This window comes from Pituophis catenifer, unplaced genomic scaffold, assembly GCF_029215685.1.
Source record: "Pituophis catenifer annectens isolate HBS135680 unplaced genomic scaffold, rPitCat1.0.hap2 SCAF_2, whole genome shotgun sequence".
Lineage (NCBI taxonomy): Eukaryota > Metazoa > Chordata > Lepidosauria > Squamata > Colubridae > Pituophis > Pituophis catenifer.
This window is the reverse complement of record NW_027256882.1, coordinates 180,166,303-180,183,522: the sequence shown is the minus strand read 5'-3', so window position 1 is coordinate 180,183,522 and position 17,220 is coordinate 180,166,303. Positions and strand designations below refer to the sequence as shown.

Genomic DNA, 17,220 nt, shown 5'->3' with positions numbered 1-17,220 from the left:
TTCCCTTAAATATATCACATATTAAATAGAGGAAACATTTTCACAAAATCTGAAAGTTTATTTGAACCCCATTTGAAAGTTCACATTAGTGTATTTAACTTGATTTAATATATTCATTTTAATTGCCCCCCAATCTAAAGCGACTCTGGGCAGTGTACAATACAATCAAACAAAATTGAAAATGCAATATATTGAACTTATTAATGGAACAGGACAAATGAATAAAGAACAGGAACACAGGCTGAATCCAGCTGATAACATCCACACTCCCAAACGTACCTGACAGGAACCCCAGTCACTCTAACCTAAAGTCTTGAAGCCAGTTCCAACAGGGTGGGGATCACCCAAGATACCAGGGAGAACTTTCTTACCAACTGAATTTTCATCTGTATGATCAGAACTTCAGTGTTTGCTAGAACTTTCCTTGAGAAATAGTGCCATAGTTGTCTCAAAGGGAAAAAGAGGACAGCCATTAAAAACCTAGTGTTTCAAGTGCTAATAGGACATATTTTATTGTATAGAAGCCTTGTATAGGAGCCTTGGTAGTACAGTGGTTTAATGCACCCTGTTATTAACACAGCTGCCTGCAATTTCTGCAGGTTCGAATCTTACCAGGCTCAAGGTTGACTCAGCCTTCAATCCTTTCTAAGGTAGGTTAAATGAGGACCCAGTTTGTGGGGGCAATAAGCTGACTTGTATAAATATACAAAAGTATGAAGGCTATTGCTTAATGCATTGTAAGCTGCCCTGAGTCTCCGGAAAAGGGCGGCATATAAATCAAATAAAAATAAAATAGAAGCTCAAATTTCTAAAAAAGAGTGAAGTGTTTGCTGCAGGCAATCAGATAGAAATTGTCTCAAAAAGTGCATTTGAATATAGGTAGTCTTCAACTTACAACCCTTCATCATCATCATTATCAAATGTCTTTCAGTAATTCCTTTAAACTTCCCATATTCGTACCATTATGAATTATCAAAAGGATTATGGGATAGTATACAACTTTAAAAATGAATTATTATTATTATTATTATTTATTTTTTTTGGTTTTAAGAGGACGGCTTTAAACTGATCTCTTCACTCTTTTTTCTGTGGAAGTACCTTATTCCACTTTATTATTAGTGTTATTCAAACTCACAATAGAGTTTTTCTAAAGAGAATGTTTCTGTTTTAAATAAATATTCAGTATTTTGTCTGAGGGAATGAGGAACTAGGGCAAGTACCATGAGAAGAAAGGGGAGGGGACATTTTTATCATTCTACCAATTTTCTGTATCCTGATCAATCTGCTCCAGGGAGTCAGAAGATCCTCCAAACAAGTGGGGGAAGGATCTGTTGTAGGAGGGTTGCCAATAGCCTCCCTTCCCTCTGCAAAAATGTCCCTCCTTTCAGGTTTGTTCATAAGAATCTTCTCTGAATCATCCACAGCTCCAGGACTGAGGTAAGGAACTGGTTTTGCAGTGTCAGGTGCTGCAGTATCTGTGTTGCATATAATTGGCTTCTCTAAGGAAAAAGATAGAACTGAGATGGTTTGTTTACCCCAGGGCGATAAATATGGACCAATAGCAGTTGAAGAAAGAACCAATTCACCCACTAAATACAGCTGCTTCCTCTTTGCCAGTTGCTTGCCATTGGCTATGTAATACATATAGTATGTGTATTAAACCAATGAAAGACCATATCCCTAATGAAATATTTATTCAGATTCTATCTAATTTCTGCAGGCACTGACCGAAATCCACAAGCAAAGGCCCGCAATTATGTAAGTCAAAGGAAATGCCAGGAGGCTCTGAATCTGAAAGTGAATGATGATTATCTGATCTGGGGTCTCACTAGTGACCTGTGGCACATGAAAGATGAGTACGTATTTCACTATTTTTTTAAAAAAAATCCTAAAATTTTATAGACCTTGCTTTCCTGCTATCAAATCCATAGAACCCCTAACAATATAACTACAGTACCACAGAATGTTGTGTTACAACTTTGAAAGCAACCATAATCTGAATCTTTTAACATCAAAATAGTCATTCTTCCTCTGGATGCCACAGAAGAGTTCTATAGGTTAGATGTGACTTTGTGGGGAAGACTGTAGAATTACCTTAACTAGGATTTTTAGGTTCTTTCATGTATGGATAGCACCATCTGCCCAACTAAATTTCTCTGGGAATATCTAATGCTTGCCAGGAGGGGTCTTTTCTATCACAACCTCAAGTTTCCCAGTGCCTCCAGGTCTGGCCTGCAAGGATCTGCACATGATGGCAGCAGAAAGTGAAAATTGTCTGTATCTCTTTGGTGCAGCCCAGACCAACTAATCCAATCCTTTCACTTTGTGCTGAATTATTTCCACCATTGTTTTTATAGTACAGACAGTTCAATTGGGGAAGGGTTGCATCTACCGTATTTTTCGGAGTATAAGATGCACCTAGCTTTTTTGGTTTTTTTTAAAAAAGTGTTTTTTTATTTTTTAGACGAACACACATACAAACATACAATGTATTTTCTTTGAACAGAGTATTTGGCTGGTTCACAAATTTAAATAGTGTTTGCCAATATTATCCTTCATCCTCATCTCTAATCTTAATCAAATTCAATTTTTCCCTTCTATTCTATATTATACCCCTTCCCATTGTCATCTATTTTTATATCCATTCTCACATTGGTTAATTATGTAATATTACAATTGTTTAATACAAATTCAATATTTTAATATAAATCCATTAGTTATATAACTATCTTTTTTTGTATATTAATCAATATGAACATGAATATTCCAATTATTTCCATGCAATCCAATTTCTTACAAATCAATTAATTATATTTACCAATAATAATAAACCAAATAATTTTCCCCTCTTATGTTACTCATTTTCACATCTTAAACTCTCCCAACAACCCACAGTTTTGCCCATATAATCCTCCAAATCACAACTTAATCATTTCTACTTTCATCACAATATATAATTAACAATATTTCTGTTAGGTTCAGCTTGTAGCTTACTCCTAACTTGTTGGTCAGGCAATATATCTGTTTCTTTAAGAAACAACTGAGCCACGTAATCAGGGTTTGCTGAACCCTGCAATTAGGCTACAGTGCATAAATAAGCAGCACAGAGAAGCGTTCTTTCTTCCTGCTTCTTCCGGATTGATACTTGATTGTATCCTGTTGCTTACTGCGTCTGTTATATGGTACTGTATACCAAGAGTTACTAAAGTCTGTTTGCTTTGGTAAGGGAAGATACTTACTGGACTGATATTACTGTTTATGACCTTGGACTGTTTTACTTACACCGAGACTGCTTGTTATCTATAAAGTATTTTTCTCACACGAGCTGGACGTTTATCTCCTTCCCTGTGTGTTTCTGCTCTGCTCGTTGCACAAGCAACAAATACTTTTTATACACACCCTAACAATTTCAATCATTACAATTTCCCTAATTAAATTTTAAAATATTCTAGCTGTTATCCAAGCTATAATTTAATCCTTTTTACTTTCACCACCATCTACCATTAAAGATATTTCAATTGTTACAGTTTATACTTATTCATATTTTTAAAAAAAATAAAAAATAAAAACTTATCATTGTCTAGATTTCAAAAATACAAAGACAAATATTCCAATTATTATTCATTTCATTTTTACAATCATGATTTCCCATTTATTTCTTACTACTATTCATATTTCAATTCTAAATATGTATAACATCTTTCTCTTTCATTTCTTTTTCTCCCTTCCCATTTTTATTTTTGCCTTTTTCTTTCTCCTTTTTTTCTTTTGTGTTTTAAAATCTTGAACTCTCCTCTTTTGCCCTAAATTTCCCATTGTTTGCACCTATCTTTTTTGGTGAGGAAAAAAAAAAGAAAAAGTAATCTTCTGCCTCTGCCTAATTTTGCCTTGTTGCAGCAAACAGCAAACAGCCTGCTTTACTTTCAGTTTCGTTTTCAGCATAGCTCGATTAGCACAAGGAAAAAAAAATCTGCTCCAGCAATTTATCTCTTTGCAGCAAGCAGCAGAGTCTGCACAAAACAGCTGAGAGCAAATCAGCTGAGAGTCGGGAGGCCGATCTAATCAACTTGTGCTAATTAGTCTATGCTGAAGCTGAAAGGAGCTGATTTTTCTTGCTGTTTGTTTGCAAAGAGGTAACTGCTGCGAGGCACAGGCCAAAGGGTGGGGGCCAGTGGGTGGGCAGGGCTACATTCAGTGTATAAGACACACCTAAATTTTCACCCCCTTTTAGGGGGAAAAAAGGTGCGTCTTATACCCCGAAAAATATGGTAGTTGTTCCTCTCTATATACTCAACATCAGTAAATTAATCATCCTATGTTTAGGAACATGCACCTTTTGTTTAAGGTATTTTTTGGAAACATTAAGGTTGATAATCATTTGCCTGAAGAAGATCAAAATACTGCTTCAGTGGTTTAACTTTCCAAAGCAACATAAGGATTTTCTCATTATTATCTAATACTTCTTAAAATCTTCCTGAATTCATGATTGTCTTAACTACCACAAGTCTGATGCATCTGTTATTCTCCTTGCCTTTGAGAGGTTCTAGCTGCAGGCAATTGGAGGGGTTTTTCATTCCATTTGGGTCCCACAAATATACTTACTACGATAGTATATATCTGTAGCATTCAGATCCAATTTTCCGCTCTACATCTCAACTGAATTGCTTAAAGTCTAGAACGGGAGATAAGAAATCTATGAGACAAAACTGACTTATCACTGAATTCATTCATTATTGTAGAAATCAGCAGCCATTTGAATTTTCTAGAATTCAGTTGTTTTAGGATTCGGATTTTACAGAAAAAGAAAAGTTTCCTCTCTCACCCTAAAATCGAAATTGAAATTAAAATGTCATATTCATAGGATGAAATAATTAAAAACTATATTGGATTCAGTCCAAGCCCAACACATTACTCCAACAGTAATTTCCTTGAAGGGCTAAATTTTAAGCTAGCTTGCTTCCTCTTTCCAGAATTTCCTACCTCATTACAAAGGACACCTGGATTGAGAGATGGCCAAATGAAGACGAATGTCAGGATGAAGAATTCCAGAATTTGTGTGATAACTTTGCTGAGTTGTACAACATACTGACTATATTTGGCTGCCCTAATTAAGGTACAGAAGAATGATAGGAAGGAAATTCTCAGAAGACAGATTTTTGAGCCAATACATATGTTACTTTGCCTCTTGATCATTTACTTTTATGTCATTTTGTTCTGCTATTTTCCCTTAAATTGTTTACACATAAAATAAATAATTGATTTCTTACTTTGGTGTGTTCTTGATTATTAATAAACAGTGGTGCTTCATGATTGTTTTTTCTTCTTTTGATCCATCCAATATTTGAAGTGATCTGAGCAGATTATAGAGTAATGTTTTAGTGATGGATGAATGAGTTGGTGGGTTAATATTAATAGGCCTATATACTCTTCTTGAAGGTAGATCTGTACCCAAAGAAACATCGATTGAAATGTGTTACTTTGAAGACAGATGTTTCAGTTTTATATGCTTAGACTTGGATACAATCTTAACTCTTAATAAACACTGATCTCAGAACATTTAATAGCTGCTATTTAATAATGAAAAAACATTATTTGACTGCATCCACAGAAAACATTGCATTACATTAGAATGGGTTTTATCAGGTGACTAAGCCTGCTAGATTTGCCATCTGTCAAAATATGCCTCTTCTCCAGCTCCAACCCTGAGGATAGTAACTAATAGATGTTCTCTCATTGGCTCTTGACAGAGGAAAGGAAGGAAGGGAGGGAGAGAGGGAGGGAGGGAAGAGGAAGGTGCATCCATCAGTCCCTGTTCTGTATACAGTTCCCCTTGTATACTATAAATAAGAATAGCACATCAATCTAGGGAAAGTTTAAAATTGCCAGTGGTGGCAGCAAAGTTTGTGCCAGTATAATCCCGAAACTCAGTAAGGATTACAATATAGCATTCTGGGAGCTGATGTAGTTGTTTGCAGTGCTGAAGAAAATTACAACATTACAGACATTACAACATTTTTATTGATGTTTTCCTCTGAACTGCCTTGAATTCTGATGAGGGAAGGCAGCACATTCTCAACCACAGGGGATGGACTTCAAACACTCTTCAAATTAAAGTTATGGAGATAAATCCTGTAAAGCAATTTGCTACACATTTCCAACAGATGTGATCTGATTGTTGTAAAACCGTGAAATAGAGATGTTCCATGGCCCTTAAACATAGGTGATAAGAATCAAGCTTGAACTACAAAGAATGCAAGATTAATAAATCAAGAAATTACAGGCATAAATCACAAGCAGAGTCAGTATGTGCCATGTACCTCCTAGTTGATAGGATGTGGGCAAGAGTATGTTGTCTTACAGGGAAGATTATAGATCATAACTTACAGAGAATAGCACGAGTAGACTTTAGATAAAAGTGGGCTTTTTATGGCATTTGTGCCAAAATTGAGGTGTGCTTTTAAGTTTCTAAAGAAAGTGCACATCTTACAGCCATGTGAAAAAGTAAGCATACCCTCTTTGAGTTCTATGGTTTTACATATCAAGATATAATAAAAATCATCCCATTCTTGGCAGTTCCTAAAAGTAGGTAAAGACAAGCTCAGATAAACAGCACATGACATATTATACCATGTCATCATTTATTTTACAAAAAGAAAGCCAAACTGGAGAAGCCATGTGTGAAAACTAAGTACACATTATGATTCTATAGCTTTTAGAACATCTTCAGCAGCAATAACTTGAAGGAATAATTTTCTATATGATTTTATCAGTCTCTCACATTGTTGTGGAGGAATTTTGCCCCACTCTTCTTTATAACACTGCTTCGGTTCATTGATGTTTGTGAACATTTGTTTATTCACAGCACTCTTGACTGGATCATTGCAATACCTTGATTCTTTTTTTCAGCCATTCTGTTATAGATTTGCTGGTATGCTTGGGATCATAGTCCTGCTGCATGACCCAATGTTGACTATGCTTTAGCTGTTAGACAGATGGCCTCACATTTGACTCTAGAATATTTAGTAATTAGGAGTTTATGGCCAAGTCAATAATTGCAAGATGCCCAGGTCTCGTAGCTGCAACCTTCTCTACCTTGCTTGACTGTTGGTGCTGACTGTTGGTGCTGTTTGTGCTGATCTGCTGTGTTTGGTTTTCATTAAATGTGGCCCTATGCATTATGGCCAAACATCTCCACTTTGGTCTTTTGTCCAAAGGGCAGTGTTCAAGAATTCTTGTGATTTGTTCAGATGCAACTTTGCAAACCTAAGTCATGCTGCCATGATCTTTTTAGAGAGAAGAGGCTTTCTCCTGGCAACCCTTCCAAACAACCCATGGTTGTTCAATCTTTTTCTAATTATATTGTCATGAAGTTTAACATACTGAGTCCTGTAGAGTCTGAGATGTAACTCTTGGATTTTTTGCAATTTTTCTGAGCATTGCACGGTCTGACCGTGGGTGAATTTGCTTTCCATTCCTGGAAAGATTGGCAAGTGTCTTGAATGTTTTCCATTTGTGAATAATCTTCCTCACTGTAGAATGATGGACTTAAATTGTTTGAAAATGGCCTTATGAACCTTCCCAGATTGAGGAGCAGCAAACATTGCTTCTCTAAGATCATTGCTTATATCTTTCCTCTTTGACATTGTGTTAACACATAGCTCAATGCTGGAGGGCAGCAGACTCCTAAAACTTCAATTTCAACACCTGCTGATGATAAATTAATCAAGAGCACCTGATCAGCAGTATCTAGCTGCTACTCATCACTGCAGGCTTTTAAGAAGAGACTGGTCTTGGTATAGGGTCTCCTGTTTAAGCAAGGAGTTGGAGTAGAAGACCTCTAAGATGGTTTTTACTATGTCCTGATACGTAAAACCATAGAACTCAAAGAGGATGTACTTTCTTTTTCATATGACAGTATTTCCATCAGAAATTTTAAAGACATTCCAGGGCGTGGGAAGATGCATATGCCTGCATTTTCCTGTGGCTGGAGTACACCAAAAAATAGACATTAAATGGGAAAATCTCTTCCTGCATAAAATGACTTTTGTAAAAAATGGAACCTCTGAAAGGTCTATTGCTTTGCCTTAATCTGGTCCCCTTCAAAAATACTGGGATTGTAATTTCCACAACTATCAGACAATTGTTATTTAATTTTAAGGCACACACAGGAAGAGAGAGTGGTGAATGAGACCTAATGAGATATAAAATTAAGATTTTATCTTATTGATTTAATTTTGGTCCCATAGATAACAATACTATTTGTTTCAATTCTAAGTTGAGGAAAGCTTACAGATATAAGTATCTTATAAAGAGAAAATGAAGCTGAAAACTTAGAAGTCATGATGAAAAAGTATTGAGAAGATGCCTGTTATGATTCTAAACAACTTATACTGGAACAATCAAAATGTATCATTGAGTAAGTTTGAATTTTAGTGTTTCTAGGCACTCCCATCTCACATAAGGAGGGTGAGGAAACAGTTGCAGTGGAAGAGAGATGATCTTAGTGTCTGAGGAGGATATTAGATCAAAAATGCCTTGTGATAAATCTGGTGTGGATTTAGGAACAAAGAATTGTTTACTGGCGATGCATATATTGTAGTTATTGCCGTTTACCAGAAATTTCTGCCAGCTAATACTGTTAGACAATTAAAACATTTCATGGAACAGTAGAACTGAAACTTAGAGGATTTCCTAAGAAAAGGATACAAACAATGCTAGCTCAGCAGGACATAATCACCCAACACTCCAAAGACTTTGTTCATCAGCTTCACTCCCCCAGTACATGATATGTGCTTTTATTAAGAACTAGCTGATAACCCGGCATTGCCCGGGTATTTATTTATTGCCAGCTCCAACCTCTCTGTGTGTGTCTCTCTCTCCCTTCTCTCTCTCCCCCTCTCTATCTCCCCCATCTCTGTATCTCTTTCTGTGTGTGTGTGTGTGTGTCTCCCCCTCTTTCCCCTCCTCTGTATCTCTCTCTGTGTCTCTCTCTCCCTCTCTCTCTCCCTCCTCTCTATGTGTATCTCTCTCTCTTCTCTCTCCTCCTGTATCTGTGTGTGTGTCTGTCTGTATCTCTCCCTCTCTCCTCCTTCTCTGTATCTCTCTTTGAGTGTGTATCTCCCCTCTCTCCCCACCCCCGTGTGTCTCTCTCTCCCCCCTCTCCCTCCTCTGTATCTCTCTTTGTGTCTCTGTCTCTCCCCCCTCTCCCCCTTCTGTGTGTGTCTCTGTCTCTGCCCCCTCTCTTTCTCCCCGTCTCTGTATCTCTCTCTGTGTCTCTCTCTCCCCCTCCTCTGATTCTGATCTGAGGCATCAGGCAGGCCATGAGGCACTTTTGCAGTGCCTTGTGCAGCACAGTGAACTTTAGCACACTTCACAATGAGGGAGATGGGGTGCCTCCTCCTCCTGGAGCCCATTACAATGTGGAGCAACAATGCAATCCTGCCCCACTCACCCTTAGCACAGGATACGGTTTACAGTTCTGAGGCCGAAACGGCGGGAGGGCTGCCTTGAGCACAAATGTGGCATGAAGGGAAATACAGGGTTGCTTCACTCCTGCACTAAGCCTCTGGCCATCACCTTGCTGTGTCCCGTCCCCCCACCCCACCCCGCAGCTCTTTGGCCGAGCGTGGTGGGTGCAAGATCCAGCCCAAAGTGGCAGAAGGCAAAGGCTGCCTTGAGCACAAATGTGGCATGAAGGCAAGTCTGGAGCTGCTTCGCTCCTGCACTAAGGCTCCAGCGGCCCTCTTCCTCCTCCCCCTCCGGCCAGATGTGGTGGGGTGGGAGGGTGTGCTGTTACCATGGCAACTTCAGAGGGTATATTTGTATTTCTCCAACACTGCGCAAAGGCTAGACTTGCCGCCGTTATTATATGTAGAATGATGTACGTTGTTTTTTTATCGTTATCCCGAGAAGAAACAATTCCAGTGTGTATTCTATTTGAAAGCCAGTTAATTCCTGTAACCAAGTTTGTATTTTTTTCCAATTTTTTTTTTCAATTCTGGGCATAACCACCATGAATGAAAGAAGGTACCCTGTTTTTGTCCACATTTCCAACAATTTGGGGTTAAATTTGGGTATATTTTTGCCAATCTTGAAGGTGTCAAATACCAATGATAAAACATTTTATATTGGTTCTCTTTATATTTTGCTGATTTTGTTATTTTATAATTTCTGTTCCAAATCGTTTCTCAATCCTCTAATTCAATAGTATGCCCTACATTTTTTGCCCAAGCTATCATCACTCCCTTCACTATGTCCTCGGCTCTGTCAAATTCTACTTTTTTCTGATACATTCTTCAAAAATCTCCTTTTTATTATATTAATTTTTATTGTTATAATGTACAATGCACATTTTACAGGTTTATAAACCTTTCTTCTGCCTGAAATTGTTAGTCCCTCTAGTGTTCACTTTTTGAAATCATGAAATTACTTATCCTTGTTTTGTCTTGTAAATAAACTGAAATAAACTGCTTGTTCTTTATAATGAATTCCAAATCTTATTGTAAAAGCTTAAGTATTTCAATTTCATCTGGGCCCTTAGTCCATTTATAACATTCTAAGATTAAAATCTTATTTAGCTTTTTGTTGCTTATTTCAGATTATTTAAATTCTTAAGTTTATGATGAAATTTTTCTTTTGTTCAGGATGGAAGGCAGACTCACTTGGTGAATGTGTGGAAGGTGTCCTGGTTCAGGAATGGGTGCATAAGATTGATTTGTGCAATGGTCCCCTATCCATAGTTTCAACCTGCTCTTTCAGCGGGAGCCATGAGTCCCAGAGGACCCCTAAACTGCCCACCAGATCTGTTCTAAGTGTTACCCCATTCAGAATCAGAGATGTTAACTCTCCCGCCTAAACCATCAACCACTCTTGTTAGGGTTGTATCATAGCTGGTTTCTCCCTACCCAGGCCCTAACAGCCTCAAGGCATGATCCAGCAGCTGAATAGCATCATTTGCCAAGCATGGGATAGAGATGTATAATTGGGTATTATCAGCATATTGATGATAATGAAATCCATGTCAGCAATGACCTCTCCCAGCAGCTTCATGTAGACATTAAATAGGAGTAGAAAGAGCTCTGAGCCAAACCACGTTACAGGGCCAGTGGCTGGACCTCTCCTTCCCCACAAACCAACTAGTGCTGGCTATGGAGAAAGGAGGAGAACCACTCCAAAATAGCTTCCCTCCATTCCCAATCCTTGGAGCTGATCCAGGAAGATACCATAGTTGATGGTATTAAAAGCCACTGAGAGATACAATAAGGCCAGGATAACACAGCATCCAAAGTCCTCTAGACAGAGGTTATTCACAAGTGCAACCAATGCTGTCTCAATCAATAGCCTGGCCCAGGGGTGAAATGCTACCAGTTCGGGGTGGTTTGCCCGAACCAGTAGTGAAAATGCTATTGGTTCACTGGAACCGGTAGTAAAAAAAATGCTTTAAAAAGTAATAAAAAAGGTCCGACAATCACGCGGCACAGCTGATTGTTTGAACTTTTTTTTTCTTTTTAAAGCATTTTTTTTACTAGCGGTTCAGGCAAATAGGTAGTAAAAAAAAAAGTTTTTAAAAACGTTTTTAAAAGGTTCCGACAAGCAGCTGGGACAATCAGCTCTGCAGCGTGATGGATGGAAATTTTTTTCACTTTTTAAAGTATTTTTTTACTACCTATTGCCCAAACCAGGGGTGGGTTCTAAAATTTTTTACTACCGGTTCTGTGGGCGTGGCTTATCTTGTGGGCATGGCTTGGTGGGGGGGGTAATGTGACTGGGTGGGTGTGGCCAACTTTTTTTTTTTTTTTTTACTTTTAAAAGCATTTTTTCTACAACCTTAAGAGGTTGCAGAAAAAAATGCTTTTAGAAGCCTCTGACGATCAGGCAACTCAGCTGGGATCGCCAGAAGCTTTTAAAGGCATTTTGTTTTCTACAACCTCTTTGGCCGAGGTTGGCAGGGTAAGCAAGCAGCGACCAGGCCAGGGACCAGTTCGGGGGTGTGGCCAGCCAATGTTATTACCGGTTCTCCAAACTACTACAAATTTTTCTACCGATTCTTGCGAACCGGTGCAAACTGGGAGCAACCCACCACTGGTCCAAACCAGTATTTTTGTGTAAAGTGATAAGTTTGTTTTTGAGCTCTCTGTGACTCTGTGAGGTTCCTGCTTGTTGCAGGGGCCACTTTGTGTGAAGTCCAGCTGCTTTTGCATTGTGTGTGAGTCAGTTGTGTAGCTTTTGTGTTATTTCTGTGTAAAGTGTGATAGTTGGTTTTCCCGGTCACATGCCCACCAAGCCACGCCCACCAAGCCACGTGCCCAAGCCATGCCCACCAAGCCACACCCACAGAACCGGCAGGGAAAATTTTTGAATTTCACCACTGGCCCCAATCCTGACTGAAAAAGATTTGCTTTATCCAAGGACTTTTTTAACTGAAGACTAGTCTTTTTTTCTTTAAGTTCCTATAATGCAATTCCAAATAAGGCCAAAAGTAGGCATTATTTTAATTGTACAAATCTTCAATTTAACTTCATTTTATTCCCTCCTATGAGCTGTTTAATTTTATCTATCTTATTGAAATTCAAACATTTCAATGAAACGTTTTTCTATTTATATTTTTCCTGCCTCCAGATGCAAAATTAAAGCACAACAAGTAATTGTTCTTGTTATCCCAAACCTTGTTTGAGAGACACACAGGAACTGCCTTTTTCATTTTATTTCCAAGAAAGATAAAGTGAGGCTGAGTTCACAGTCAGGCAGCCTCAAAATGTGATCAGTGTTATGCAAAACCAGCCACTGGTTTATGAGTCATGATTTATGGTTTAGTTCAATATGTGAATATAGTCTGAATGACAGAGATATAACAAACATGAACTCATGTCTGATGTTACATAGGCTGGAATGAAATAACCTCCCCTTGACTTTGAAGAAGGCAAGACAGAAGAAACTGCCTTTAACAACAATGTTGTCCCATGAACTGGATTGAATTAGAGGCAAGGCTGACTACGGAGGCCTGTATCTAGCCATTACAAATTTTTAGGGCACTTACAGGGAGGCAAGAGAAATAATATGCATCATGACATCATCACTCAAATAGTCATCTGCACAATGATGTTATGATGTATGTTATGATGTATGTGATGTCATCATGGCTTGTCACCAATGCCAGTGCAGGTCTGAACTGGATCTTTAACTGAAACTGCATTAAGGGAATGAAGTTGAATGCAGTTTTCCAATGGAAACTTAAGAAAAATAGTCCAATCATGCAAACTGGAGGAGGAAATGTCAGATGAAAGATGGCTCTGCAAAAATTGGAGCCAATGGCTGCTGCAAAGAACAAAGACTTGGCAAGTAGACCAGCTCTTAAAACCTATTCAGACAAGGAGAGGACTTGAGATCACTCGCAAGCGGTCCTGACAGCTGCTCTTCACAAGGAGACTGCAAGTGGTTTCCAGTGATTTTAGAGCTGTGGGAGATGATGCACGATACTATCTTGGTCAGACCATGGCAGGCACCTTTAAAGGACACTATGTCCACATACCTGCTTTTCTAATTACTTTTGGAAATTGCTTGTTAACTGTTCTTCTGTTATTAGAAATCTTTGATTGACAAGTTTGATAGCACTAGGTGAGTTTCTCTTCAATCCTTAGCAAAAGAAAGTGTTGACTACAAGATTAAAAATAAAAATAAAAACAGCAAAGGGGTGATTAAAAGTTTGATTTTAGAAATCTTACAACTGCACTAAAGGTCCAGATAAATTTGAAATAAGATTTTGGAATTAATTAAAAAGAATCCTTCCTATGGGATAATGCTTTTGTTTTAAATATTTTTAAAACATGGTAAGATACAATTTTTAAACATTGGACATTAGAAGGAACGAGAAGGAACTAAAGATTATAATTAAAGGAGAACAGATAAACTCAACTTACAATTACAGAATGGAGCAAAATATTCTAACATTGGAGATACTGAAAGATGCTTTTGAAAAATGGATTTGGAAATTATTATTAAAAGTATCAATAGAGAACATCTGCTCCTATAGAGAGATTTGTCTAAAAGAAGTTATGGAAGAGGAACAAGTTTCATTTGATAAGATCAAGACTGAATTGAAAGTCGGTTTACAAATGACCAGCTACAATGATCTGGAAAAAGATGTTACACTGGACATACAAAAGAAACTGGCTGATGTTTTAGTAATTAAAAGAGACACACAAACAATAAACCAGGAGAATGACTTGGATAATTTTCCTATATTAGGAATACTATATATTCCTATACTATACTCTATACCCGTGATGGCGAACTTATGGCACGGGTGCCACAGATGGTACACAGGGCCATATCAGTGGGCATGCGAGCTCAGCTCTGACACTCACCTGTGCGCTGGCCTGCTGATTTTCGGGCCTTCTGGTCTCACCGGAAGTCGGCAAATAGCCTGTTTCCAGCCTCCGGAGGGCCTCTGGGGGGGTGGGGAAGGCCGTTTTTGCCCTCCCAAGGCTCCTAGAAAGCCTACTGGGCCAACTGGGCCATTGTGTGCCAAAAGTGGGGGGAGTGCAGGGGGGTCATGCATGTATGTGCGGGGGGGGCAGGGTGCATAGAATTATGGGTGTGGACACACACATGTGCGACCCTCCTGTGCTCCTCCCGCCTTTGGCATGCGATGGAAAAAAAGGTTAGCCATCACTGCTCTATACAATAGAGTCTTGTTTCCCTGTCTCTTGAGTAACAGGGGAACAAGTAAAAAAAAAGAGCTACCCAAAGAATCAAGGATATAGAAGCGCAAAATAATGTAGCTATCCTTAGTAACTTGAAATGGCTGAGCAAATGCAAACATTCTTTTCAAATAGACAGCTATTTAAAGTTACAAATGCCAAAACATCTTAGGGAGATATTTATGCTAGCGAGATTCGAACAGCTTGACACAATGGTCAGATATGGGAGATTCCATTCTATACCCTACAATGGACGTCCCTACATTTGCAGAGCGGCAGAGGTAGAAGACCTGGCTCACATCCTATATGATTGTTGCCTGTATAAGAGGGTGAGACACAGGTATCTTGGTCTATATACTAAATGAATGATCCATTGGGAATCCCATATCAAAATAACTTACCTTATGTACAGCCAGAATTTGAAAACAACATTTAATACAGCACAGTACCGGAGCAAAATGGTTTGGTTGAGATCGGCATATGTGGGACTGATTGGGGTAGATTGTAGGGGAGACACTGAAATATAATTTTATCATATTTTATTTATCCATATATTAAATTATTGTATTTTATTCCAATCTCCTTTTAAATTGTATTTTATTCCAATTCCATTTTAAATTGTTTTTATCAGATTTTAGTAATAATTTGTGTTTGGAGCTCTGCATTTTGATATGGCCCATGGGCTAATCAATAAAGTAAATTAACAATAAAGTAAATTAACAATAGAGGTTTGTTAATATTTTGAAGAGTCTTGAAAGAAGACTTACAAATACAATTATTTGATTAAAACAAAAATTGTTAGAAGTAAAAGGAAGAAAATATAAAATTGTTTCATTGGATCAACTTTAGCATAGATATGTTGTTATTTTTGTAACCCTTAATGTACTTTTACTAATACCAAGATTGAAGTGGCAATGTTTTTGTTTATAAATAAGAGAGGGAATGTGGAAGAAGTGCTCAATTGTCGTATTTTAAGAGGAGGTGTTAAATTACTAAAATTGTTTATACTTGTTGCGATGCAGGTTGGAAGTCACTTTTTTGTTTCTTTTCTTTTTCTATACTATATTCTTACTTTTTTTCTTTTCTATTTTTCTTTTCTGCCCCTTTCTTTCTGTTTTATATTTTTTTAGCTTGTATTAATTTTTACTTATGTAAGTACAATTTTTAATAACATTACTATTCTAAAAAACTGTGATGCTTATGCAGGAGACAAAGATTGTCACTTTGCAACAGACATAAGATCTTGTTTAGTAGGATTAGTACAATTGGCTTAAACTGTAATTCTGTAGAATATCATCTAATACAGATTACGTAAATGGCAAGTGCCGGCCAGTCAAATTTCTGTTCTTCTTTGAGCCAGAAGATTATGTTCTTTTGGTGTAGTTAGATAGAAGCTGTCTGTGTCCCTCCTCCACACTACCCTTAAATATAGCATAATATTCCGATCATGTGGTCTGGACTGCTGCCCCCACACACATCAGCTATGTCCTCATTGTTCCAGTCCTCACGTATGATTACAAGTATGAATCATGTTTTAACTGCACAAGCCTGAATAGTTTGCTGAGAGCCACAGATGATTAACCAAGAGAACTATGTGAGGAAGTGCTATATTTAAAATGTTCTAGCTAGGAAAAAATAGTCCGTGCTCCTCTCCCCCCCCCATCGCCTTCCAACAAAAATCCTTTGTGGGGGAAATCATTTTCTATCAATGCTTGGCCATTTCTATCTTGGCCATTTCTTCTATCAATGCTTGGAAGGGTTAGGAATAGGGGGCACCATGCTTCGGTGGTTCTCCTCCTTCCTCTCTGACCGTTCGCAGTTTGTGTTGGCAGGGGGGCAGAGGTCGACCTCAAGGCACCTTATTTGTGGGGTGCCGCAAGGGTCAGTCCTCTCACCCCTTCTGTTCAACATTTATATAAAACTGCTAGGCGAGATCATCCGTGGTTTCGGGGTGAGTGCTCATCAGTATGCTGATGACACACAGCTATACATCTCCACCCCAGACCACCCCAATGATGCCCTTGCTGTGATGTCCCGTTGCCTGGAGGCCGTGCGGGTCTGGATGGGGAGAAACAAGCTCAGACTCAACCCCTCCAAGACCGAGTAGCTGTGGCTTCTGGCATCCCGGTATAGTCAGCTGGTACCATCACTGACAATTGGGGATGAGATCTTGCTTCCCACAGAGAGGGCCCGCAACTTGGGTGTCCTCCTGGATTCACGGCTATCTTTAGAAGATCATTTGACAGCTGTGGCCAGGGGTGCCTTTTATCAGGTTCACCTGATCCGCCAGTTGCGTTCCTTTCTGGATTGAGATGCCTTGCGCACGGTCACTCATGCCCTAGTCACCTCCCGTATGGACTACTGTAATGCTCTCTACATGGGGCTCCCCTTGAAAAGCACCCGGAGGCTCCAACTGGTCCAGAATGTAGCCGTGCAGGTGATTATGGGCGCAGCTCGTTGCGCCCATGTAACACCTCTCCTACGCGAGCTGCACTGGCTCCTGGTGGTCTTCCGGGTGCGA

At 38.7% G+C, this 17,220-nt stretch overlaps 1 protein-coding gene across 1 annotated transcript in view; it reads left to right on the top strand.

Moving 5' to 3' along the window:
• The window catches only part of LOC139312977 (ophiophagus venom factor), a 117,662-nt gene extending 112,401 nt beyond the window's left edge, over positions 1-5,261 (top strand). The window contains exons 39-40 of the mRNA XM_070938223.1: positions 1,721-1,856; positions 4,971-5,261. Of these exons, the coding sequence (XP_070794324.1) occupies positions 1,721-1,856; positions 4,971-5,112 (278 nt within the window). The 3' untranslated portion in view covers positions 5,113-5,261. The remainder of the gene's footprint in view (positions 1-1,720; positions 1,857-4,970) is intronic.
• Positions 5,262-17,220: the final 11,959 nt, after the last annotated feature.